The 27,665-nt window shown below is 41.4% G+C and overlaps 1 protein-coding gene across 1 annotated transcript in view; it reads left to right on the forward strand.

Moving 5' to 3' along the window:
• Window positions 1-26,387, forward strand: part of LOC132004954 (uncharacterized) — a 44,852-nt gene extending 18,465 nt beyond the window's left edge. The window contains exons 2-3 of the mRNA XM_059381619.1: window positions 20,584-21,057; window positions 25,624-26,387. Coding sequence (XP_059237602.1) covers window positions 20,584-21,057; window positions 25,624-25,789 — 640 coding nt within the window. The 3' untranslated portion in view covers window positions 25,790-26,387. The remainder of the gene's footprint in view (window positions 1-20,583; window positions 21,058-25,623) is intronic.
• Window positions 26,388-27,665: the final 1,278 nt, after the last annotated feature.

Genomic DNA, 27,665 nt, shown 5'->3' on the forward strand with positions numbered 1-27,665 from the left:
TTTGGTAGAATTCCCCCAGGAAGCCATCTGGCTCTGGGCTTTTGTTTGGAGATTTTTGATGAATGTTTCAATCTCCTTACTGGTTATGGATCCATTCAGGTTATCTATTTCTTCCTGGTTCAGTTGTGGTAGTTTATATGTCTCTAGGAATGTATCCATTTCTTCCAGATTGTCATATTTGTTGGCATAGAGTTGCTCATAGTATGTTCTTATAATTGTTTGTATGTCTTTGGTGTTGGTTGTGATCTCTCCTCTTTCATTCATGATTTTATTTATCTGGGTCCTTTCTCTTTTCTTTTTAGTAAGCCTGGCCAGAGGTTTATCAATCTTATTAATTCTTTCAAAGAATCAGCTCCCAGTTTTGTTGGTTTGTTCTATTGTTTTTTTAAATTCCTATTTTATTGATTTCTGCTCTGATCTTTATGATTTCTCTTCTCTTGCTGGGTTTAGGCTTACTTTGTTGTTCTTTATCCAGTTCCTTTAGGTCTAGGGTTAGGCTGTGAATTTGAGACCTTCCTTGTTTCTTGAGAAAGACTTGTATGGTTATATATTTTCCTCTCAGGACTGTCTTTGCTGTGTCCCACAGATTTTGAACCAATGTGTTGGTTTTTAATTTTTTTTCCATGAACTTTTCAATTCTTTAATTTCCTGGTTGACCCATTCATTATTTAGAAGGATGCTGTTTAGTCTCCATGTATTTGGGTTCTTTCCAAATTTTCTCCTGTGGTTGAGTTCTAGCTTCAGAGCATTGTGGTCTGAAAATATGCAGGGAATGATCCCAGACTTTTTGATACCAGTTGAGACCTGATTTATGACCCAAGATGTGATCCATTCTGGAGAATGTTCCATGTGCACTAGAGAAGAATGTGCATTCTGCTGTTTTGGGGTGGAATGTTCTGAATATATCTTTGATGTCCATCTGGTCCAGTGTGTCACTTAAGGCCTTTATTTCCTTGTTGATCTTTTGTTTGGATGATCTGTCCATTTCAGTGAGGAGAGTGTTAAAGTCCCTACTATTATTGTATTATTGTCAATGTGTTTCTTTGATTTTGTTATTAATTGGTTTATATAGTTGGCTGCTCCTATGTTATGGGCATAGATATTTAAAATTGTTAGATCTTCTTGTTGGACAGACCCTTGGAGTATGATACAGTGTCCTTCCTCATCTCTTATTATAGTCTTTGGCTTAAGGTCTATTTGATCTGATAAAAGAATTGCTACCCCAGCTTTCTTCTGATGTCCATTAGCATGGTAAATTATTTTCCACCTCCTCACTTTATTTTTTTTGTCTATAAAAAAATCTTGTATAAAATATTCACAGCAGCTTTATTCGTAGTAGAACAAACTAAAAACAGCTCCAGTGTTCATCAGCAGGAATTAGATAAACAAATCATCAGTAAAAGGCTGTACACTTATGATTTGCATTATTTTACTATATGTAAACTGTACTTCAACTTTATTTTATTTTTTGGTAGGTGTTAACTCTTTATTTTTTTGTTTATTTTTTATTTATTTTCAGCATAACAGTACAGTATTCATTATTTTTTCACCACACCCAGTGCTCCATGCAATCCATGCCCTCTATAATACCCACCACCTGGTACCCCAACCTCCCACCCCCCCCACCACTTCAAAACCCTCAGATTGTTTTTCAGAGTCCCACAACCTCCTCACTTTAAATCTGGAGTTGTCTTTGGGTTTAAAATGAGTTTCTTGTAAGCAGCATATTGATGGGATTCATTTTTTTATCCATTCTGATACCCTTTGTCTTTTGATTGGGGCATTTTAGCCCATTAACATTCAGGGTAACTATTGAGAGATATTAATTTAGTGGCATTGTATTGCCTGTAAGGTGACCGTTATTGTGTATTGTCTCTGTTCCTTTCTGATCTACTACTTTTAGGCTCTCTCTTTGCTTAGAGGACCCCTTTCAATATCTTTCAATATTTCCTGTAAAGCTGGCTTGGTGTTTACAAATTCTTTCAGTTTTTGTTTGCCCTGGAAGCTTTTTATCTCTCCTTCTATTTTCAATGATAGCCTAGCTGGATATAGTATTCTTGGCTGCATGTTTTTCTTGTTTAGTGCTCTGAATATATCATGCCAGTTCTTTCTGGCCTGTCAGGTCTCTGTGGATAAATCCACTGCCAATCTGATATATTTACCATTGTATGTTACAGAATTATTGTCCTGGGCTGCTTTTAGGATTTTCCTCTTTGTCGCTAAGATTTGTAAATTTTATTATTAGGTGACGGGGTGTGGACCTATTCTTATTGATTTTGAGGGGGGTTCTCCCCATCTCCTGGATTTTGATGCTTGTTCCCTTTGCCATATTAGGGAAATTCTCTACAATAATTCTCTCCAATATACCTTCTTATCCCCTCTCTCTTTCATCTTCTTCTGGAATCCCAATTATTCTAATGTTTTTTCGTCTTATGGTGTCACTTATCTCTCAAATTCTCTCCTCATGGTCCAGTATTTGTTTGTCTCTCATTTGCTCAGTTTCTTTATTCTCTGTCATTTGGTCTTCCATATCACGAATTTTTTCTTCTGCCTCATTTATCCTAGCAGTAAGAGCCTCCATTTTTTATTGCACCTCATTAATAGCTTTTTTTATTTCAAATTGGTTAGATTTTAGTTCTTTAATTTCTCCAGAAATGTATTTTATCTCTCTGGAGAGAGTTTGTCTTATCTTCCGTGCCTTTTTTGAGTCTGGCTAGAACCTTGAGAATCATCATTCTGAACTCTGGATCCCACATATTACCAATGTCCATATTGATTAGGTCCCTAGCCTTCAGTACTGCCTTTTGTTCTTTTTTTTTTTTGTGGTGAGTTTTTCTGCCTTGTCATTTTTTCCAGATAAGAATATATGATGGAGCGGGGCGCCTGGGTGGCTCAGTGGGTTAAGCCTCTGCCTTGAGCTCGGGTCATGGTCCCAGGGTCCTAAGATCAAGCCCCGCATCGGGCTCTCCGCTCTGCGGGGGGCCTGCTTCCTCCTCTCTCTCTCTGCCTGCCTGCCTCTCTGCCTACTTGTGATCTCTGTCTGTCAGGTGGATAAATAAAATCTTAAAAAAAAAAAGAATATATGATGGAGCAAATAAAATACTAAAGGGGTGGCAAAGACCCCAGGAAAATGTGCTTTAACCAAATCAGAAGAGTTCCTAAATCATGAGAGGGAGAAAGGGGATAAAAACTTCAGAAAATAAAAAGTTAAAAAAAGAATATGAATAAAGAAAAAAAAATTAAAAAAGAAAAAAGATATATCTATTAGACTTGTGACTAGAACAGGGTCACCCCCTTAATTTGGGGAGTATTCTCTTAGAAGAAACTACCTCCCAAAATTTTAACCAATGAAAAACACATATAAGGGTAGACATAATGAAGGGATGGGACATGCCTATAAAGATGTGAAAATTTTTATTAATTTCTAAAAAAGGAGTTGAAAAAGTAAGTATGTTGGGAGAATAAAGAAAAAGAAAGTGGAGAGAATGTGCTCAGGTTGGAGACTAGAACAAGCCCAGAGCTAGATTTAGGGTATATTTTGATCTATTAGGAGAAGTTGTACCCCAAATTTGCTAGAAGCAAAACCCTTATGTGTATACAAAAAGTAAAATTAGATACAATGAAGGATAAAATATGACTTCAATAATGAAAGTTTAAAAAAGATTATTATTATTTTTTGAAAGGTATTGTTAAGATAAACTAGTTAAAAAAACATTAAGAAAGGAGCACCTGGGTGGCTCAGTGGGTTAAGCCTCTGCCTTTGGCTCAGGTCATGATCTCAGGGTCCTGGGATAGAGCCCCGCATCGGGCTCTCTGCTCGGCAGGGAGCCTGCTTCCTCCTTTCTCTCTTTCTGCCTGACTATCTGCTTACTTGTGATCTTTCTTTGCCAAAAAAATAAATAAATAAAATCTTAAGAAAAGAAAACATTAAAAGAGGAAAGGGTAAAAGTTAAAAAAAAAAATTAGCAGAAGAAAAAAAAAATTAACTGCAAGCCTAAAGAATCATGGGGAGAAAGCCATGAATTCCATGCTTTGCTTTCTCCTCCTCTGGAATTCCGCTGTTCTACTTGGTTAGTGAACTTGGTCTTGGCTGGATTTCTTGTTGATCTTCTGGGAGAAGGGCCTGTTTCAGTGATCCTCAGGTGCCTTTGCCCAAGGCGGAATTGCCCCACCCTTACCAGGGGCCGGACTAAGTAATCTTCTCAGGTTAGCTTTCCAGAGCTTTTGTTCCATGAACACTTACCGTAGAATTCCAGAGGCCATGAATGAAAATGGCGGCCTCCCAATCTCTGGACAGGAAGAGCCGAGAGCTCAGGGCCCCACTCCTCAGTGCACCCTCAGAGAAAAGCGCTCAATTGCTCCCATCTCCTTGGCCTCTGGCCATGCTTCGAGCTCACCCAGTCTGTGACCGGTTCAAGGTAACCCTGGGTTGAGAGCTCACTCTTTGGCTCTGTCTCTGTAGCCGGCTTCCCCACTCTAAAACCTGCGAGCTCTGCAACACTCAGACACATGGGACCTGGGGCCATGCTGATTCTGTGTGGGCTTCACCCCGCTTTAGCCTCTGGAGTGATGTCCCTCAGTGGAACAGACTTTAAAAAGTCCAGATTTTGTGCTCCGTTGCTCCGCCACTTGCCAGGAGCTGGCCCTCCCCCACAGTCTATCTTCCTGTCACTTTGTATTCACTTCTCTGCTGGCCCTACCTTTCAGAAAGTGGTCGATTTCTGTTTCTAGAATTGTTGCTCATCTTCTCTCCAATCTCCTGTTGGATTTGTAGGTGTTTGCAATGGATTGATAGGCTATCTAGCTGATCTCCTGCTACCTGATGTCATCTCAGTCGGCTACTTCTCTGCCATCTTGACTCCTTCTGAACATATTCTTTATCTATCCATCTACTGATAGACACATATGTTGTTTCCATCTCTTAGCTATTATAAATAATGCTTCAATAAACATGTTCATATCTATTTTTTAGTTCATGTTTTTTGTTTTCTTTAGGTAAGTACCCAGAAGTAGAATATTGTGTTTTATGGTATTTCTTTCTGAGTTCATTTTTTTTTAGTTCATATCTATTTTTGAGCTATTATAAATAATGTTTCAATAAACACGTTCATATCTATTTTTGAGTTCGTGTTTGTTTGTTTTCTTTAGTTAAATACTCAGAAGTAGAATATTGTGTCATGGTATTTCTACTTCTAATTTTTTGAAGAAACTCCACAGTGAATACAAAAAATTTTACTCCCATCAACAATTCCCCTTTTTCCATATCCTCGCTATCACTTGTTTTTTCCTTGTCTTTTTTTAAATTTATTTTTTATTTATTTTCAGCATAACAGTATTCATTATTTTTGCACCATACCCAGTGCTCCATGCAATCTGTGCCCTCTATAATACCCACCATTCTGACTGGTGTGAGGTGACAATGAATAGTAGTTTTGAGTTCATTTTCCTGAAGATTAATGATGTTGAGCATCTTTTCATGTATCTTTCTTTTAGTAACCTGTATTTCTTGTTAGCAAAAATGCCTATTCAAGAACTCTGCCCATTTTTAATTGGATTATTTGTGGTTTTGCTGTTGAGTTGTATGAGTTCTTTTTATATTTTGGATATTAAACCCTTACGAGATAGATCATTTACAAACATCTCCTCCCATTCAGTAGGTTGTCTTTCCTTTTTGTTGAGAGTTTCCTTAGCTATGCAAAAGCTTTTTAGTTTGATGTATCCCAATAGTTTATTTTTGCTTTTGTTTCCCTTGTCTAAGGAGACAGATCCAGAAATATATTTCTGTGACTGATATCTAAGAGATTATTGCCAATGTTTTGTTTTAGGACTTTTAAGGTTTCAGGTCTTACATTTAGATCTAGAATCCATTTTGAGGTTTTGTGTGTGTGTGTGTGTGTGTGTGTGTGTGTGTGTGTGTGTTGTAAGAAAGTGGTCTGATTACATTATTTGCCCATAGCTATCCAGTTTTTCCAGCATTGCTTATTGAAAAGACTGCTTTTTTTCCATTATATATGCTTTCCCTTTTTGTTGTATATTAATTGGCAATATAAATGTGGATTTATTTTGGGCTCTCTATTCTGTTCCATTGATCTATGTGTCTGTTTTTGTGCCAGTTTTATACTGTTTTGATTACTGTAGATTTATAACATAGTTTGAAATCTGGGACTGTGCTACCTCCAACTTTTGTCTTCTTTCCCAAGATTAGTTTGGCTACTCAGGGTCTTTTGTGATTCCATACAAACCTTAGGATTATTTGTTTTAGTTGTGTAGAAAATACTATTGGTATTCTGATCGGCATTGCACTTAATTTTTAGGTTTCATTGGGTATTGTGGATATTTGAACAATATTGATTCTTCCAACCCATAAGCATAGTATATGTGTCCATTTTCTTGTGTCACAGTCAATTTCTTTCATGAAAGTTTATAGTTTTCAGAGTCAAAGGTCTTTTGCCTCCTTAATTAAACTTATTCTTAGGTATTTTATTTTTTATACAAGTATAAATGGGACTTTTTCAATTCTCTGTTTTTTAAATTTTGTTTTATTTTTTCAGTGTTCCAAGATTCATTGTTTATGCAACACACCCAGTGCTCCATGCAATATGTGCCCTCCCTAATACCCACTAGTTTATTAGTGTGTTGAAGATCAACTGATTTCTGTATATTAATTTTGTATCCTGAAACTTTACAGAAATCACTTATCATCTCTAATAGTTCCTTTTGGTGGCATCTTTCGAGTTTCCTATATACATAGTATTATGTCATCTGCAATTAGTAACGGTATTACTTCTTATCAAATTGGATTCCTTTATTTATTTTTCTTGTCTGATTGCTATGGCTAACACTCCCAGTATTATGTTGGATAAAAGTGACAAGAGTGGACACTCTTGTCTTATTCCTGATCTTAAAGTAAAATCTTTTACCTTTTCACCATTGAGTATGTTAGCTCTTGCTTTGTCATATGTAGCTTTTATTGTGTTGAGGTATGTTTTCTGTAAACTCAGTTTGTTGAGCGTTTTTCTTATTAATGGATGCTGAATTTTATCAAATGTTTTTCCTGTATCTTTTGAGATGTTCATATGATTGTTATCCTTCATTTTGTTAATGTGGTGTATCACAGTGACTTGTGGATATTGAACCATTCTTTCATCCCTGGAATAAATTCCATTAATTCGTGGTGGATAATCCTTTTACTGAATTGTTGATTTCAGTTTGCTAATAAATTGTTGAGGATTTTGCATCCATGTTGACTAGGGATGTGACCTGTAGTATTTTTTTTGTGGTTTATTTTTTATTTTTTTAAAGATTTTATTTCTTTATTTGACAAGGAGAGAGATCACAAGTAGGCAGAGAGAGAAGGGGAAGCAGGCTTCCTGCTGAGCAGAAAGCCTGATGTGGGGCTTGATCCCAGGACGCTGAGATCATGACCTGAGCTGAATGTAGAAGCCTGACCCACTGAGCCATCCAGGAGCCCCTTTAATTTTTTATTTTTAAAATTTCTTTTCAGTGTACCAGAATTCATTGTTTATGCACCACACCCAGTGCCCCATGCAAAACGTGTCCTCCATAATACCCACTACCAGGCTCACCCAACTTCCCATCCCCTGCCCCTTCAAAACCCTCAGATTGTTTTTCAGAGTCCATAGTCTCTCATGGCTCACCTCCCTCTCCAATTTCCCTCAACTCCCTTCTCCTCTCCATATCCCCATGTCCTCTGTGTTATTTCTTATGCTCCACAGATAACTGAAATTATATGATAATTGACTCTCTCTGCTTGACTTATTTCACTCAACATAATCTCTTCAAGTCCCATCCATGTTGTTACAAAAGTTGGGTATTCATCCTTTCTGATGGAGGCATAATACTCCATTGTGTACATGGACCACATCTTCCTTATCCATTCATCTGTTGAAGGGCATCTTGGTTCTTTCCACAGTTTGGCGACCGTGGCCATGGCTGCTATTAACATTGGGGTACAGATGGCCTTCTTTTCACTACATCTGTATCTTTGGGGTAAATACCCAGGAGTGCAATTGCAGGGTCATAGGGAAGTTCTATTTTTAATTTCTTAAGGAATCTCCACACTGTTTTCCAAAGTGGCTGCACCGACTCACATTTTGTGGTGTATTTATCTGGTTTTGATATCAGGGCAATGCTCGCCTCCTAGAATCGATTTGGTAGTTTTCTTTCCTATTCTATTTTTTGGAATTTTTTAAAGATTTTATTTATTTATTTGACATAGAGAGATCACAAGTAGACAGAGAAGCAGGCAGAGAGAGGGGGGGAAGCAGGTTCCCTGCTGAGCAGAGAGTCTGATGCAGGGCTCCATCCCAGGACCCTGGGATCATGACCTGAGCCGAAGGAAGAGGCTTTAACCCACTGAGCCACCCAGGTACCCCTAATTTTGGGAATGGTTTGAGACAACTGGGTATGAACTCTTCTTTAAATGTATGGTAGAATTTACCTGTGAAATATATAGATATAGATATAGATATATAGATATGGAATATCAAATATTCTGTAAATATATTTGGAATATTACTCAGCCATCCATTAAAATAATGAAATCTTGCCATTTGCCATGACGTGGATGAAACTAGAGGGAATTGTTCTAAGCAAAATAAGTCAGTCAGAGAAAGAAAAATACCATATAGTTTCATTAATAAGTGGAATTTAAGAAACAAAACAGGCAAACATTGTGGAAGGGAAAGAAAAATAAAATAAGACAAAAACAGAGAGTGAGACAAACCATGAGAGACACTTAACTACAGGAAACAAACAGGGTTTCTGTAGGGGAAGTAGGGTGTGGGGATGGGGTAACTGGGTGATGGGCATTAAGGAGGGCCATTGAAGAATTGAGCACTGGGTGTTGTATGCAACTGATGATTCATGAAATTCTACCTTTGAAACTAATGATACAGTATATGTTAATCAAGTTAAATTTAAATAAAAAATTAAGAAATAATTGACCTACAAAGCCACCTAGTCCTAGACTGTTGTTTGTTAGGAGATTTTTTATTACCAATTCAATCTTGGTAATAGTAATTGATTTGTTCACATTTCCTATTTCTTCCTAATTCAGCCTTGGAAGATTATGGTTCTAGTAACGTTTTTCCTCTAGGTTGTTCAATTTATGGGCATACAATTTTTCATAGTAGGTCTCATAGTTCTTTGTATTATTTGTGTGGTGTCAGTTGTAACGTTTTTTGTTTTTTTTTTTTTCATTTCTGATTTTGAGTTCTCTCTCTCTCTCTGTTTAGCTAAAGCTTTATCAATTTTTTCTTTAAAAAAAAAATAGCTTCCAGCTTTATCTTTTCTATTTTTTTTTCATTTACTTACACACTGATCTTTCTTATTTCCTTCTTTTTGCTGACTTTTGGCTTTGTTCTTCTTCTAATTCCTTCAGGTGTAAGGTTAGATTGTTTGAAATTTTTGTTTCTTGAGGTAGGCCTGTATTGCTGTAAACCTCCCTCTAGAAACTGCTTCTGCTCTATCACAAAGATTTATTTTTTAACACATTTTTAAAATTTCTTTTCAGCATAACAGAATTCATTGTTTTTGCACCACACTCAGTGCTCCATGCAATATGTGCCCTCCTTAACCTGGATCCCCCAACCTCCCATCCCCCACCTGGCTCCCCCAACCTCCCATCCCCCACCCCTTCAAAACCCTCATGTTGTTTTTCAGAGTTTGTTTTTCAGAGTCTCTCATGGTTCACCTCCCCTTCCAATTTCCCCCAACTCCCTTCTCCGCTCTATCTCCCTATGTCCTCCAAGTTATTTGTTATGCTCCACAAATAAGTGAAACCATATGATACTTGACTCTCTCTGCTTGACTTATTTCTCTCAGCATAATCTCTTCCAGTCCCATCCATGTTGATACAAACGTTGGGTATTCATCCTTTCTGATGGAGGCATAATACTCCATAGTGTATATGGACCACATCTTCCTTATCCATTCATCTGTTGAAGGGCATCTTGGTTCTTTCCACAGTTTGGAGACTGTGGCCATTGCTGCTACAAACATTGGAGTACAGATGGCTCTTCTTTTCACTACATCTGTATCTTTGGGGTAAATACCCAGTAGTGCAGTTGCAGGGTCATAGGGAAGCTCTATTTTTAATTTCTCGAGGAATCTCCACACTGTCCTCCGAAGTGGCTGCACCAACTTGCATTCCCACCAACAGTGTAAGAGTGTTCCCCTTTCTCCACATCCTCTGCAACACACTTTGTTTCCTGTCTTGCTAATTTTGGCCATTCTAACTGGTGTAAGGTGGTATCTCAATGTGGTTTTCATTTGAATCTCCCTGATGGCTAGTGATGATGAACATTTTTTCATGTTGTCTCAGAGCCATTTGTATGTCTTCATTGAAGAAGTGCCTGTTCATATCTTCTGCCCATTTTTTGATATGATTATCTGTTTTGTGTGTGTTGAGTTCAAGAAGTTTTTTATATATCCTGAATACCAATCTTTTGTCTGTCTATACTGCCTAGAGAAATATATACTTTTAATGCCATCTCTATTTTAATTTCAGCTTTATTTTTAATTTCTTGAGGAATCTCCACCACTCTCACCACTCTTGTTCAACATAGTATTAGAAGTCCTAGCAACAGCAATCAGACAACAAAGGGAAATAAAAGGTATCCAAATTGGCAATAAAGAAGTCAAACTCTCTCTCTTTGCAGATGACATGATTCTATATATGGAAAACCCAAAAGACTCTACCCCCAAATTATTAGAACTCACACATCAATTGAGCAACATGGCAGGATACAAAGTCAATGTACAGAAATCAGTGGATTTCTTATACACTAACAATGAAAATACAGAAAGGGAAATTAGAGAATCGATTCCATTTACTATAGCACCAAGAACCATAAGATACCTGGGAATAAACCTAACCAAAGAGGTAAAGGAACTGTACTCACGGAACTACAGAACACTCATGAAAGAAACTGAAGACACAAAAAGATGGAAGACCATTCCATGCTCTTGGATCGGAAGAATAAACATTGTTAAAATGTCTATACTGCCTAGAGCAATCTATACTTTTAGTGTCATCTCGATCAAAATTCCACCAGTATTTTTCAAAGAGCTGGAGCAAATAATCCAAAAATTTGTATGGAATCAGAAGAGACCCCGAATCACTCGCTATGGAAATGTTGAAAAACAAAAATAAAACTGGCGGAATCACGTTATCTGATTTCCAGCATTACTACAAAGCTGTGATCACCAAGACAGCATGGTACTGGCATAAAAACAGACACATAGACCAGTGGAACAGAGTAGAGAGCCCAGATATGGACCCTCAACTCTATGGTCAAATAATCTTTGACAAAACAGGAAAAATATATAGTGAAAAAAAGGCAGTCTCTTCAATAATGGTGCTGGGAAAACTGGAAATCTATATGTAGAAGAATGAAACTGGACCATTCTCTTACACCATACACAATGATAAAACTGAAATGGATAAAAGACCTAAATGTGAGACAGGAATCCATCAGAATCCTAGAGGAGAACATAGGCAGTTACCTCTTCGATATCAGCCACAGCAACTTCTTTCAAGATATGTCTCCAAAGGCAAAGGAAACAAAAGTGAAAATAAACTTTTGGGACTTCATCAAAATCAAAAGCTTCTGCACAGCAAAGGGAACAGTCAACAAAACAAAGAGGCAACCCACGGAATGGGAGAAGACATTTGCAAATGACAGTACAGACAAAAGGTTGATATCCAGGATCTATAAGGAACTCCTCAAACTCAACACACACAAAACTGACAATCATATTAAAAAATGGGCAGAAGATATGAAAAGACACTTCTCCAATGAAGACATACAAATGGCTCTCAGACACATGAAAAAATGTTCATCATCACTAGCAATCAGGGAGATTCAAATTAAAACCACATTGAGATACCACCTTACACCAGTTAGAATGGCCAAAATTAGCAAGACAGGAAACAATGTGTGTTGGAGAGGATGTGAAGAAAGGGGAACCCATGCTGTCTTGGTGATCACAGCTTTGTAATAAAGCTTGAAATCAGCAAAAGTCATACACATATATGTACAAAAATATAACATTGAATAGAGAGAAAGGAAGCCAATAATGAAGAATATATCTATAATGTAAATGTAAAAAATGAAAGTTTTTAAAAAGAGTTAAAAACAAAGAGTTGATATACACTATGGAGTATTATGCCTCCATCAGAAAGGATGAATACCCAATTTTTGTAGCAACATGGACAGGACTGGAAGAGATTATGCTGAGTGAAATAAGTCAAGCAGAGAGAGTCAATTATCATAGGGTTTCACTTATTTGTGGAGCATAACAAATATCATAGAGGACAAGGGGAGTTAGAGAGGAGAAGGGAGTAGTGGGAAATTGGAAGGGGAGGTGAACCATGAGAGACTATGGACTCTGAAAAACAATCTGAGTATTTTGAAGGGACAGGGGGTGGGAGATCGGGGTACCAGCTGGTGGGTATTATAGAGGAAACAGATTGCATGGAGCACTGGGTGTGGTGCAAAAATAATGAATACTGTTATGCTAAAAATAAAAATAAATTAAAAAAACAAAAAAAAAGAGTTGATAAAAATTTTTAAAAAAACAAAATGGAAAAATTTAACTGAAAGATAGATAAATCATGAGAAAACCCCTCAAATTCTATATTCTATTTTCCCCTGGCACTGGAATTTAAGTCTTCTATGGTCTGTAATCTTGTGTTTCACGTGTTCTTCTAGTTGGTTTTCTTGTGGAGGGAACCTGTTGTGCTGATTCTCAGGTGTCTTTACCTAAGCAGAGTTGCTTGCCCCTTTCCAGTGGGCTGGGCTCAGTATATGCTGCTTTTGGTTGCTCTGTGTGGCTTTTGTTCCCTGAAGACTTTTGCACCTCTTTAGTGGATCAAAATAGAAATGAACATCCTGGGTATCCACCCCAGTTGCTGAAGGATCAAGGTCCCCTCTGTTTGGTAAACCACAGGGAAAAACAGTCTTCAGTGTTGTGTGTGCCTAACTCTGCAGACTTCTGCAGTGCATGCCTGCACTTCTTCTCCCTGGAAAGGTGGAGGGCCCCTCGATTCTGTACTTTGTAGGGCCTTGGCATAAAGAGTTGTTTCCTGATCATGCATGCATCCACTGCACCCTTTCTGGGGGAAAGTGGAAAGTTACCCATTACTGTCCTTTACAGGGCTCCCACCCTGAAAGCTGTTGCCAAGTCATGGGTGCACCCATTCCACCCCTCCTAGGGGAAGGCAGATGGTCGCCATGCAGAAAGCAGTCACCTGATCAGGCCAAGGCTCATGGTTTATGGTGAACCAAACTGAAAGCTGCCTTCCAGCCTTGCTGACCATAACCAGTTTTCCCCATTATAATGCCTGGGAACTCTACCTGCTCAGACACCCTCATTCTTTCTGTGACACCTGGGATCCTGAGACCACACTGTGTGCCATACAGAATTCTGCCATTTCACCACTGAGCACCTTTCAAGCAGGGATGTCTCTCACTGGAGCCGATTTCTAAGGGTTCTGATTTTGCACTCTGGGTCTATATCACTTTCCAGCAGCTGACTTACTGAAGCTCCCTCATCCCATCATTTATCTTCCAATATATCCCTTCAGAATCACTTTTCCACATGTCCTACTTGCAAGAAGTGTTCACTTTTCTACTTGTGGAGTTCCAGATATTCCTTTTTTACATCTCAGGTTGAATTCATGGGTATTCAGAATGATTTGATAATTATTTAGATAAATTCAAGGGACCAGATGAAACGAGGTCCCCTACTCTTCTGCCACTTTCCTTTTATTATAAGTTTTCTGTTCCTTTCTCTCTCTCTTCTTCTGGGACCCCTATAATGTGAATATTAGTAAGCCTGATATTGTCCCAGAGGCCCCTTAACCTATCCTCATTTTTAAATTCTTTTTCCTTTTTACTGTTCAGCTTGGATGCTATACCTTGTCTTCCAGGTCACTGATACATTCCTTACATCCCCTAATCTACTATTGATTCCCTCTAGTTTTCCTTTTATTTTTATTTTAAGATTTATTTATTTGAGAGCTCACACAGGAAACTGGGGGAGTCAGAAGGAAAGGGAGAAGCAGACTCCTTGCCTGAGCATGGAGCCACACTTGGGGATCAATTCCAGTGCCCTGAGATCATGAACTGAGCTGAAGGCAGATGCTTAACCAATAGGGCCACCCAGGCATCCTACCTCTAGTGTATCTTTTATTTCAGTTTTTGTATTCTTCAACTCTGATTCTTTTCTGTGTTTTCTATGTCTTTGTTGAAGTCCTCTCTGAGTTCATCCACTCTTCTCTCAAGTCTGATGAGCATTATTATGACCATTACTTGAAACTCCTTTTCAGGTAGATTGCTTATCTCTATCATTTAATTCTTTTTCTGAATTTTTGTCATATTCTTTCATTTGTAGCATAGTGCTCTGTCTCATTTTGTTTGACTGTGTTTGTTTCTGTGAATTAAGCAAAAGAGCCACCTCTCCAAGTTTTGAAGGAATGTTGTCTGTGTAGACTGCATGTGCCTGGTAACCTTGGCTGGCTGGAGCTGGAACAGGAGGAGGTTGGAGGTTTCAGAGCACTTTGTGCCAGGGTCACCCTGGTGAGATGACTGGAGCTGAGGTAGGCATAAGTCAGAAAGTTGCAGGGGCTCTACACGAGTCACTCGGGAAAGACAGCTGGAGATGGGAGTAAGCATAGGCCAGGTACTCCTGTGAGGCTGCATGGAGCCATGCTGGCAGAACATCTGGAACTAGTATGGGGTCTGGTAGGAGTTCCAAGGTACTCCATACTTGGGCCACCGGGGCAAAACAGGTGAAACTGAAGCAAGCATGGCCCAGGTGGTCCTGGGACACTCCAGGTTGCTGCCACCCTGGCCATTTGGCTAGAGCTGGGTAGGCACAGGCTGGGACCCTCCACACAGGGGGTGCTCTAATGGGACCACTGCCACTGAAGTGGGCATGGACCAATGGGCCTCAGATTGCTCCATGCCAGAGCCATCATGGTGGGATGGCTGGAGCTAGGAAGAGCATGGGCAGGCAGGCCTCTTAGGAGGCATGGCTGGAGTCACTGTGGGCTAGCAGCCAAGGTTCACTTAAGTGGTGGGCCAGCAAAATGCCTGGGCCCTGCTCCCATCTCCCATCTGTTACCAAGACAGAGAAGAAACATCAACAATGGTTCACGCCAGTGCCTCCAATCCCAGAGAGAATTCCAGAAGTTTCCCCCAACATTGGTGGACTATCTGGTGTTAGTAAATGGGTTTTCTTACAAAATAGTCTAGTGGCCCTCTAAACCACTGTTTTTTGTTGTTTGTTTGTTTGGCAGGGTTTGTTTTGTTGCACATCAGGCAAATCGGCATGTGAGTCACTCAATGCTGTCTCTCCCTATCATAGTTCATAGCATCAGGAGTGGGGTCCCCAACACTACTGTGTCTCCATTTCTCCTGCCATTTTCTATGTGGTCCCACTGTCCTTCATTGTGCAGCAGCTGTTCCAACAACCCTCAGTTGCTTCTTCAGGAACTATTTTTCCATGAGTAGGTACAGATTCAGTGCGTCCATGGGAAAAGGTGATTTCAGGATCGACCTAGGCTACCTAGGACTCCTCCTCCTGTAATAGCATTATAAAGTTTTTAAAGTATTATAAAAACATTTTAAAGTATTGTCTTCCAATCCAAACATCTGAGTCATATATGGTTCTATGCTGGTGACAATCCTTCTCTTGATTATGGGTGAGAGTTCCTGCTTCTTTGGATGTTACATATACTGGTTTTCAAATTTTAAGTTGTATGCTGAATATTAAAGAATAGAAGAGACCAAAGGAAACTAAGAAGTAGACCCATTTCTCGGAAAGGTCACACCTTTTCCTGTCAGGCAGGAATTTGCAGGTCTGACCTCTTCACTAAATCATTTCTAAATAGTTTCAGGTCCCCCAAGGAGATGAAGGAGATGCTGGGGAGGGAGATAACTAATGTCTGTTGTGCTTCGTGATCTGTTCAGTGTCACTCTGTACCCTCCACATATATCCCTTTGTGAGATTAAAAAAAAAAAGTAGTACGTCGACTTTCAATTTTTCACAGCCTCAGCCTAGTAAAATGGTCCATGGGATAAACAGCTGGCATGTGTATCTAAAACTCAGATTGATCACATAAATGCCACGGCTTTCTGAAAGTTTTGATTTTGATTAACATTGACAGGATACTGGGACGCCTGGGTGGCTCAGTTGGTTAAGCAGCTGCCTTCGGCTCAGGTCATAATCCCAGTGTCCTGGGATCGAGTCCCACATCAGGCTCCTTGCTCCGCAGGGAGCCTGCTTCTCCCTCTGACTCTGCCTGCCATTCTGTCTGCCTGTGCTCCCTCTCACTTGCTCTCTCTCTGACAAATAAAAAAAAAATTAAATTAAAAAAAAAAAAACATTGACAGGATACTGTGTGCTGAATTTTTTCTTTTAACTGAACACTGTGATTATGGGGTTTTGTAATTTAGCAGAACTCTTACTGGTAGAAAAACTAGACCTAAATTATGTGTAACTTTTTGGAAAGTTTAAACTGATAATCAAACTAGTGACGGAAATAACAGTTCCTTTGTAAAGTTGTACACAAAGTTATAGAGATTATATTGTGATGCTGGGATGCAGAGTGAGACCCCTGTCCTGTGACAGCAACTCACAGTAGTTCTGCCTGTTTTGGGGGCATTACAGACACTTGGCCAGTTTGAGCTGTTGCCACTCAAAAGTTCATGACTGCAGATGTCCACAGTTTCTTCCTCTCAGTAAACTCGAAGCCTAAAATGGAAACTCTTTGTGCGGATAATTGGGTTTTGACACCGTGAAAAGGCCCAGTGCTCCTAGACCACGTGACCAACACCCCTTTCCCACAGCCATCTTACTGATTTGCAACTTGGGCTCCAGTAGTGGAATCTGTTTTCCTTGTAACCAAGACCTAAAGAAGAGGAAAGCCATGTATCTTATAAATGGCCTTATCTGTTTCCTGGGTAATACCTTTCAGAGTCATGTTCTGCAGAGATTGCCTTTCACTTAAGAAGTACTCAAATATCTTGAAATGGAAGTCTGTCCCCTACTTTGGGATTCAAATAGAACAAAAACCAGGTTTCTTTGCTTTCTGACCTTGCCCTAATTCTAGTTTGGGTGATTTTATATTAGCTCCTTTCTCCCACCCACTTTCCCATACTTTGGCCCAGAATGGACTCATACATATGTTAACACACAGCTCTTAGGCCTGGAGTTGATGGCTGCTTCCCCAACATTGAGCACAGGAGAGGGGGAGTGTGAGCTACATGCACAAATACTCCATGAAGCTGCAGAGATTCTCCTGCAAATCCTTCAAATGACTCAGCAATTACCCTTTGAATCCAGTGAAGGAAATCTCTTAGGACCCCAAAGAGCCTCCTCTTCATTCAGACATTCCATCATGAAAAGCAAAAAACCGATTGCATCAGTGGGTTTAGCTGAGAAGGAAACTTCTTCAGGGAACTGGAAGAATCTATAATGTTGCACTTTAGACATCTGGGATCAAGGTGCCCTTGAAGAGTCACTTTTGGATTTTGGAAGACTGAAAAGTCTGGATTTCAAAAATGGTATTTGGCTACACATGCTAAGTGTTGTAATCCCTGCTGCTTGGAATTCTAAATGGTTGACCTGAAATTGACCTAGAGCTCGGTGCTGTCTCTTGACCAAAGGGGCTGGTAGGTCATCCTCCATGAGCATCAGCTCTTTGACTCTTGTAGCCAGAACACCCCATCGCCTAGCTGGAAAGGGGTTTTCTGGCAGGAATGTCCAGTGTTAGAACTGGAAACGTACTGCCCTCTCTCTTCACTTTCTGTCACACAGTGAATCTCCTACAGCACTATTAAGCCTGAGGAATGACTGCTGGTGACACTGTGTCTAGGTCCCCCACCACCAACACTCCAAGCTCCTTTGTCAATCAATATGCCATGTTTGGACCAGCCTACAGATCAAGGGGCGAGAGACATTTTTTTTTTCTTTTAAAGATTTTATTTATTTATTTGTAAGAGAGAGAGAGTGAGAGTGAGCACAGGCAGACAGAGTGGAAGGCAGAGTCAGAGGGAGAAGCAGGCTCCCTGCGGAGCAAGGAGCCCGATGTGGGACTCGATCCCAGGACGCTGGGATCATGACCTGAGCCGAAGGCAGCTGCTTAACCAACTGAGCCACCCAGGCGTCCCGCGAGAGACATTCTTAAACCTGAGTCTCAAGGATGTGCCAGTTTTATGAGATTTCAGATAATGATGGCTGTACTGTCCAAGTGTGTCACCAGGGTCTGCTTTAACAAAGGCATCACCTCACTCTATGCCATGTTTGTTTATTCAATAAAGCAGGTTCCAACGTTCATAGATATCCACTTATTTAGTAGTATTTGAGGCTTAATTTTTTACTTTAAGTATGAAACTTTTGGGTACTCAATCTAATAGCCTGTCTTAAAGCAGCAATGAAATGAAACCTGTTCAAAGAGAGCAAAATATGAACTGTAGAACTTAAAAGAATATGAGTATTTACTGTAGAATTCTTTCCATTTTTCTGCACCTTTGAATTCTTTCGCAAGTTGTTCAGGGGGAAGGGGATGATCATTTCAATGATGCTCTTGAACTGTGACTTCCCATGGAAGTTTCACAGAGCCACTAGTGGGAAAACACATGTGTATCCATGTTTGAAAATTTATCATTTATAGCTGTTAAATGAAAAAAAATTAATAAAGTCTTATTTTCTCTAAAAAAATTTTAGAAAATAGACAAAAAGAAAAAAAATCTCTTCATAAGCTCACTTAGGCTGCTATTAAAAACTTCCTATATAGTAGTATGTCTTTTTAATCCTTTTATGTATACATTTAGTTTTGTGTTAATATTTTGTAATCTTTTAAAAAAAATTATAATTTGGGATTCCTGGGTGAATCAGTTGGTTAAGTATCTGCTTCTGGCTCAGGTCATGATCCCAGCATTCTGGGATAGAGTCCCACACTGGGCTCCTTGCTCAGTGGGGAACCTGCTTCTTCCTCTGCCTGTCACTCCCCCTGCTTGTATGTACTCTCTCTGAGAAATAAATAAATAAAGTATTTAAAAAATTATAATTCAAGTGGCTATGTGGTGTTCTATCACATTAAGTTCTACAAATGCATCATACTATAGTTCCCAAAACTAATTACTGAACAAAATCACATAGGAACATTTTTTTAAAAAATACTGATTCTTGAGACCCACGTACTAAATAACAATCTTCAGGAATACTGAGGAATCTGAATTTTTGAAGTTCATCCTGTGATTTCAATGCACTTAATTAACCTACTTAATTAATTAACACATACTTCATTTACTTAATCCACTACTATTTAGTATCAGGTGGTTTCCAAGTTTTTGCTATTATAAATAACGATCACAAGAATACTGGTATCGGTAAGGACAAGTGCCAGTCTGTATACACAGACATCTGCTTCTGGAGGACAATAAAGTGGTTTGTTTGCTTTTTAAAAAACAATTTAGTGATCAGGGATTTACAAAATAACTGCACTTCTCAGTGCTCACCCCACCACAAGCAGGGAACTCCATGGAAGACTGGCAGTCCTCCAAGCTGACTTGGACGCCTTCAGAAAGGTCAGCTGGGACATAAAAAGTTTTAACAACCTTAAAAAAAGCAGCTCTCAAGAAGGGAGAGGTCTGCCTTCTTCCTTGTCACCATAATCACAAAGGTCCTCTCAAAAGGGCCCCCTTGAGACTACAGCACTGAAGTTGGCTCTTACTATCTTCTGCTGTCTCATGCGGCTCTTTTGAAGTTCACATTTGGTAGTTCACATGGTATGGATCCCCAATAGCAGGTTCTCAAGCTTAGTCCCATAGACTCCTAACTATTCTCAGGCATCTACAGGCGCAATACATTTAAATCTGCCATGTGTAATTCCACTTCGATGTTAATATACACACAAGGTTCACGTTCACCAGGACAAGCCACATGACATCCATTGAATTCCAGGGCCTGCAGTCCTACGTTTAAGATCAAAATGGCTCAAGGTCACCACCCAAGAACAATTAAATCAATGTTTCCCAAACTAGGATCTGTGGACATAAAACCTCAGGGTTCCTAGACAATTCCTGCTCCCTTAAAAGGAGTTCATACCTTACTGGAAGTTTGACCCACTGACTTAAAGTGGAGAGGCTATACTGCTCTCCTGACCCGCACTCCGCAGAAACGAAGGCTGCACCGTGCTGCACACCAGGTCACTTCGGAGACGTCTGCACTGGCCTCCCAGCCGCAACTCTTGACCCCTCCCCAGAACAATGGGCATCAGATCCTTGCCTTTTGACTTCCTGACAGAAACTAACATTCTGGGTCTCAAGAAAACGTTCAGACTATCAGACCCAACCCACTCAGAGTGCTGGGAAAAGGGACGCTGGAGATGGGAAGTGCCTTAAGCGAGGTCACACAGCTAGTTTAGAGCAGGACAAAACTAGAGCCTAAGCCGTCCATGCCAACTTCAGGGCCTCGGCTACTCTGCAGAGACGGCTGATGAGCGACCCCATGGACCTCATTCCCACCATCTTTGTCCCACTTCCGTAGTCCCCCGATACCCAAAGTCGCCGGAGTCCTCTTCGGGTCGACTGGCCCCGCTCTGCTCCAGCTCTTCACAAGCAGTCCACACGCCCGAACCACAGCCCCGGGGTTTCTGGCCTTCCCGCGCCTACAGTACACGGGAGCTGAAAAAGCCTCACGAAGGAGACACTGTCAAGACCAGCAGTGCCCGCGGTGTAGCGGTGCCTCCACCCGGCGCATGCGCCACCGTAGGTCGGCGCGCGTCAGTGACGTCACAGAACACGCCACCGCGCGCCTGCGACTCCAGGTGAGAGTTGCAGCGTCTCAGTCTGGCGACTTAGCGTGGCGCGCGAGCTCGGGCACAATACCTCCCTCCAGCCCAAATTTTAACGAGAGTTTTGATGGCCGAGGGCTGCTGAGAAAAGTGGAGAGAGGTAAAGAGAGAGGGTCGCCCTTTGGAAACGTCATCAGAACGCACCGGAAGCGGCTGGAGGATGAAGAGTAAGCGAGGTTGATGGCCTGTGAGCCGGGGAGGGGTGGGATGTAAAGGGTCGGGAACTTGGTGCTGGTAGGTGGACCGGTTCGCAGCGGAGACCGACTGAAACTGCTAGGGGAATTGTCCCGCCTTGCATAAGGGAAACCGAGGCCCGGAGTCCCCGTTGGCCTGGCGCAGTCTCTGCGCTGAAGATTGATGTCAGAGCTGGCGGCAGGTCCCCTGGGGCCCGCTCAGTGTGCTAAAGGAGGGCCGAGGGCCTTGGGTCGACTTGGCCGCTGCCTGCCACCTGCTGACGGTGGTAAAGGCCCCGATCCTCTCTGCGACCTGGTTTCCCCTTTTGTGAGGTGCTGAAGGTGGTTCCTGCCCTGGCAACTGTTCTGTGAATGACTCTTCTCTGGTGGAAAGTGATGTGGAAAACAAAGGCAGAGGAAAAATTATTAAATTTCCTTACTCCCTGCAGCCCATTGGCAAGTCCTTGAAACAGGGAGAGTAGCCTTCCTCTAGGGACTCAACTGCCTTGATGTTGACATTTTGCTAAGGGCATAAAGCAGTGCTAGCCCCACCCCGTCCCAGTATCCTATAAATGTACTTTAACATCTAAAAATCCTTTTGGATGGGGTGCCTGGGTGGTTCAATGGGTTAGGTCCCTACCTTCGGGTAGCGTCCTGATCCCAGGGCTCTGGGTTCAAGCCTCTCAGGCTCTCTGCTCAGCGGGGAGCCTGCTTCCTCCTCTCTCTCTGCGTGCCTCTCTGCCTACTTGTGATCTCTATATGTCAAATGAATGAATGAAATCTTAAAAAAAAAAAATTTGGAAATTTCCTTTATTTTAAGCCCCCGAAAATCTGTGTAGGCAATCATCTCCCAAGCATATTGACCACTGGATTGACTTCTGAAGGGCCTCATGACTCAGGTTTTATTAGATAGTAATAAATGACACTTTTTAAAAAATTTCTTTTCAGTGTTCTAGAATTCATTGTTTATGCTTCACACCCAGTGCTCCATGCAATACGTGCCCTCCACTATACCCACCACCAGGCTTACTCAACCCCTGACCTCCCCTCCCCTCCAAACCCCTTAGTTTGTTTCTGAGTCCACAGTATCTCATGGTTTGTTTCCCCCTCCAATTTCCCCCAACTCACTTCTTCCCTCCAGCTCCCCATGTCCTCCATGTTATTTTTAACAATAGCTATCCCTCTCATGACCCTGGAAACCTTGCTTCCGAAATTCCACCATCCCTAACCCTGTCCCAACCTGAAAGTATGTAAAGGGCCACTCTTCATGACGCTGGTCCAGCTCTTTCTTCCCATGGGTTGTGTCCCTGAGCTTAAATAAAACCACCTTTTTGTACAAAAGAGGTTTCAAGAATTCTTTCTTAGCTGTCAGCTTCAAACCCTAATGCCGTTACTACGTCCTGATCTGAGCATGCTGAAGAATGGTATCATAACCCAGGACCCTGGGAGTTGATCAGAGAATAGCTGTGTCAAGGAAGGGAGCAATCCCTCAGGGCAGTTGTAAGCAGGGGAGTATAGACACCATTAAAACTGGTCTTTGGACCACTACGTTCATCTCCACCTCTGCCACTCCCTATCTCTGTGATCCAGTTATGGGTCTCAGCATATCTGAGCTTCAGCTTTCTCATGTGCATTATAGGAATAATGTCTACTTTAAAGGATTGTTCAGAAAATATAACGAGATAAAATGTGTAGCTTCTAGCCAGGTGCATGACAAATAATGAGTGCTCAGTAACTTTTAGATGTGGTTTATTCCAGAAAAGACTTTCAAGTCTAATCGAAGCACCTGTGACAGTTGAAGCAAAGTCATCCTGGGGTTGCTCTTTAGAAACAGGTTTTAACACCATTCTTGCATTTGAAGCAAAACAAGACTCTGTACATAATACAATATAATATAATTAATATACTGTGTATATTGTATAATATAAGTGCTTTGGTTTTCTTGTCCAGATGCACTCCAGGAAGCCCAAGGGAGCTGGGGTGGAATTTATAGAGTGTTGTGTGAATCAGATTTTGTAGTCTCTTGGACCTGAAACCAGGCCTTTCTGCTATACATCTTGCATTTACACCCATACTGTGTTCCCAAAGCCATGTTTTTCTTTATCAGAAAATTAAGTAGAAGCAGGAGTGTGGAAGTTTTTAAGGCTGAAACTACATAGATCAATATATATTATTAGCTTAAAGAAAGACCTGTGTTTCACCAGTGAAGGACACCATTGTTGTATGACATACCCAATTTCTTTTTTTTTTTTTAATTTCTTTTCAGCGTAACAGTATTCATTGTTTTTGCACCACATCCAGTGCTCCCTGCAATACATGCGCTCCCTAACACCCACCATCTTGTTCCCCCAACCTCCCACCCACCTCCCCTTCAAGTCCTTCAGGTGGTTTTTCAGAGTCCATAGTCTCTCATGGTTCACCTCCCCTTCCAATTTCCCCCAACTCCCTTCTCCTCTCCATCTTCCCTTGTCCTCCATGCTATTTGTTATGCTCCACAAATAAGTGAAACCATATGATAATGGACTCTCTCTGCTTGACTTATTTCACTCAGCATAATCTCTTCCAGCCCCGACCATGTTGCTACAAAAGTTGGGTATTCATCCTTTTTGATGGAGGCATAATACTCCATAGTGTATATGGACCACATCTTCCTTATCCATTTGTCTGTTGAAGGGCATCTTGGTTCGTTCCACACTTTGGCAACCGTGGCCATTGCTGCTATAAACATTGGAGTACAGATGGCTCTTCTTTTCACTCCATCTGTATCTTTGGGGTAAATACCCAGGAGTGCAACGGCAGGGTCATAAGGAAGCTCTATTTTTAATTTCTTGAGGAATCTCAACACTGTTCTCCAAAGTGGTTGCACCAACTTGCATTCCCAGCAACAGTGGAAGAGGGTTCCTCTTTCTCCACATGCTCTCTAACACATGTTGTTTCCTGTCTTGCTAATTTTGGCCATTCTAACTGGTGTAAGGTGATACCTCAATGTGGTTTTGATTTTACTTTCCCTAATGGCTAGTGATGATGAACATTTCTTCATGTGTCTGAGAGCCATTTGTATGTCTTCATTGGACAAGTGTCTGTTCATATCTTCTGCCCATTTTTGATATGATTATCTGTTTTGTGTGTGTTGAGTTTGAGGAGTTCTTTATAGATCCTGGATATCAACCTTTTGTCTGCACTGTCATTTGCAAATATCTTCTCCCATTCCGTGGGTTGCCTCTTTGTTTTGTTGACTGTTCCCTTTGCTGTGCAGAGGCTTTTGATTTTGATGAAGTCCCAAAAGTTCATTTTTGCTGTTGTTTCCTTTGCCTTTGGAGATGAAACATATCTTGAAAAAAGTTGCTGTGGCTGATATTGAAGAGGTTACTGCCTATGTTCTCCTCTAAGATTCTGATAGATTCCTGTCTCACGTTGAGGTCTTTTATACATTTTAAGTTTATCTTTGTGTACGGTGTAAGAGAATGGTCACGTTTCATTCTTCTACATATAGCTGTCCAGTTTTCCCAGCACCATTTATTGAAGAGACTGTCTTTTTTTCACTGTATATTTTTTCCTGTTTTGTCGAAGATTATTTGCCCATAGAGTTGAGGGTCCATATCTGGGCTCTCGATGCTGTTCCACTGGTCTATGTGTCTGTTTTTATGCCAGTACCATGCTGTCTTGGTGATCACAACTTTGTAGTAAAGCTTGAAATCAGGTAACATGATGCCCCCGGTTTTATTTTTGTTTTTCAACATTTCCTTCGCGATTCGGGGTCACTTCTGATTCCATACAGATTTTAGGATTATTTGCTCCAGCTCTTTGAAAAATACCGGTGGAATTTTGATCGGAATGGCATTAAAAGTATAGATTGCTCTAGGCAGTATAAACATTTTAACAATGTTTATTCTTCCTATCCGAGAGCATGGAATGGTTTTCCATCTTTTTGTGTCTTCTTCAATTTCTTTCATGAGTGTTCTGTAGTTCTTTGAGTACAGATCCTAACCTCTTTGGTTAGGTTTATTCCCAGGTATCTTATGACACACACCAATTTCATGGACATAAATATGTGAAAAATCTTTTAAACATCTTACAGTGAACAGAATGTAATTATTTCCAACATCTGCATGCAGGGAATCGATATCATATAACTTTTATGAAATATTTATTTATTTATTTATTTATTTATTTAATTGAGAGAGAGCACACTCAGTCAGGAGGGGAAGAGGGAAACAGAGTGATTCTCAAGCAGAATCACCTGGAATGCAGAACCAGACACAGAGCTCAATCCCAGGACCCTGAGATCATGACCTCGGAGAAATCAGAGTTGAACACTCAACTGACTGAGCCACCCAGGCACCCAGAGAAGCACTGTTTGAAAGCACACTCTTGTAACTCCTAGGATGCGTGGCCAGAGGGTAGAATAAGAGGCATCCAAGAAAGCTTAGAAACCTCTGCTCTCTGTAGCAGCCCTGTCTTCTATGTCTAAATAACCATAGTTTCATAGTTAGAAAAGTCATGAGTCTTATAGTCATGCCCAACCTGAATTATCATTTCTTATTCGTTTGAATCCCCCAGGTGTGGTCTACCATGCCTTTTCTCAGAAAGAGGCCAAAGAGTTCAACGTTCAGATACAGTGGATGGCAGGAAGTCTGGGAGCAGCAGAGTTGATGACAAGGATGGCTTGATCCCCAGCACTGCGTTAGATGTCCTTCCCATGTCTTACTTCTCATCCTTCCAGTAGATGTGTTGGGCTCTGTTGAAATCTGCTGTTCTGACAGCCTATTTCCAGATGCTGGCCTTTCTCCCTTGTTTGATTAACTGAAACCTCTTGATCGTGTGTCCTCTCCCATTGTGTAGGGGACACTGGCTATGCCCACCTGAAACCTGCCCTGGTGAGCTCTGTTATTTGACTTTGTCACTGCGCACCCTTCACTCTTGAAGAGGCCAGGTGATCACATTTCCTAAGTGGAATTTCTGGATTATATCTGGATGCTGCCAACATGCTTTTGTCAGTTTGGCAGAAGCTCCACTGGGGACTCCTAATGAGGGAGTTAACAGGAAATCAAGATTTTGAAAAACTGATACACTTTTATTTGGTTTCTTCATGAACAAGGCCACTTAGGTATTTTTAAAAAGTAAGTAATTGCCATGTCACAGTAATAATACTGACGATAATGAATCTTTAGTTAGTATCTAAGGTGCAAAGTCGAAGCTGACTGCCCTCCTGACTGTGAGCTGCCTTGAAGGTCCAGTGTATCACATCATCCCTTCACTGCCCGCTTCTCCATAAGGGAGAGCGTGATTATTGACACATTAGCTTCCCAGGGTTTACAGCCTTCTTAGTGCAGCAGGGGGTCAGGAAATCCCCAGCCAAGAGGCAGGACCTTCATAGACACTGCCTGGGCTGTGGCCGACCTAGGACGCAGGCAGCCAAATGAGGAGTAGACCAGTGGAACTCCCCACGTGAAAGGCAGTGACATGTGAAGTTCTCTCAAGAATTTCACACTATTAGCGCAGTTCTTTTGCCCACATGTGCTAGGAGTCTGTGCTGAGTCACGGTCAAATTCCGTTGTGCTCTTGGGAGAGAGTGAGCTCAGGAGGCTGAGATGCATTGGTACTTTCTTCTGCAGCTAAGTGCTGCAGGAGAAGACTTAGCGAGTAGCCATGACACATCCATGGGGTCAAACCCAAGTAAAGGGGATTACCACATGGGCACCATGTCATTCCTGCCCCCAAGGTGTGGCCCACCCTGGGGCATCAGGTGGTACTGTTTTCACAAGTGTTCAGATAATTCCTTCGAGGCCATAGCTTGCCTTCATCTGGTCGTGACTGAATAAATATTGTTAGCATACATTTCTCAAGCTTTCCACCCTGCCAAGGATCAAAGAAGTCTTTCCTTCCTAATGTTAAGGGATTTGGGCTTTTTTCTTTGTAATCCCTTCACAATAACCTCAGAGATGTATAGTAGGAAGTTGAATTTTGACGTGGCTGTTTTGTGCAGCGTCTGAATTGGTATTTGAGGGTGACTTTCACATCTGGACAGCTGCGGGGAGCTCACCTTCAGCAGATGAGAGGCTGTGTGGGGCTCAGTCGGGAGGCAGGTGGGTCAGGGAAGGCACCTCACCTGCAGTGTCTAGGAGGGCCTGGGGTCTGCGGCTGCCCCCACCAGAACAGTGGGCGCTCTGCCGCCCTGTCCCCATGCGGCTTCTGGGAGCCCAGCAGGCCGAGACCTTCGTGAGGGCCTTCCTGAAGCACAACATGCCACACATGAGCCCGCAAGCCCGCGAGGACCAGCTGCAATGCAAGGCTGTGGTCCTGGAGTACACCACTCACCAGAAGCACAAGGAGAAGAGAAAGAAATCCAAGGGCCTCTCTGCAGGCAGAGGAGGGAGCTGCACCTCTTTGACGTTAAGCCAGAGCAGCAGAGGTATGCCAGGGCCTTTCTCCCAAAGGCAGCTTCCTCCTCCTGGAGTGGGTGTAGCTTTGGGAGACCCAGTTCCCCTGAAGCTAAGAGAGCTTCTCCCACTGCCACCACAAGGGGGCAGCCTCCCTTTACCAACTCAAGCTGGGTTTGCACTTGGCTTTCACAGCAAGGCACAGCCAGGCTCTTGCTCTTT

This window comes from Mustela nigripes, chromosome 17 (genome assembly GCF_022355385.1).
Source record: "Mustela nigripes isolate SB6536 chromosome 17, MUSNIG.SB6536, whole genome shotgun sequence".
NCBI classification, from domain to species: Eukaryota; Metazoa; Chordata; class Mammalia; order Carnivora; family Mustelidae; genus Mustela; species Mustela nigripes.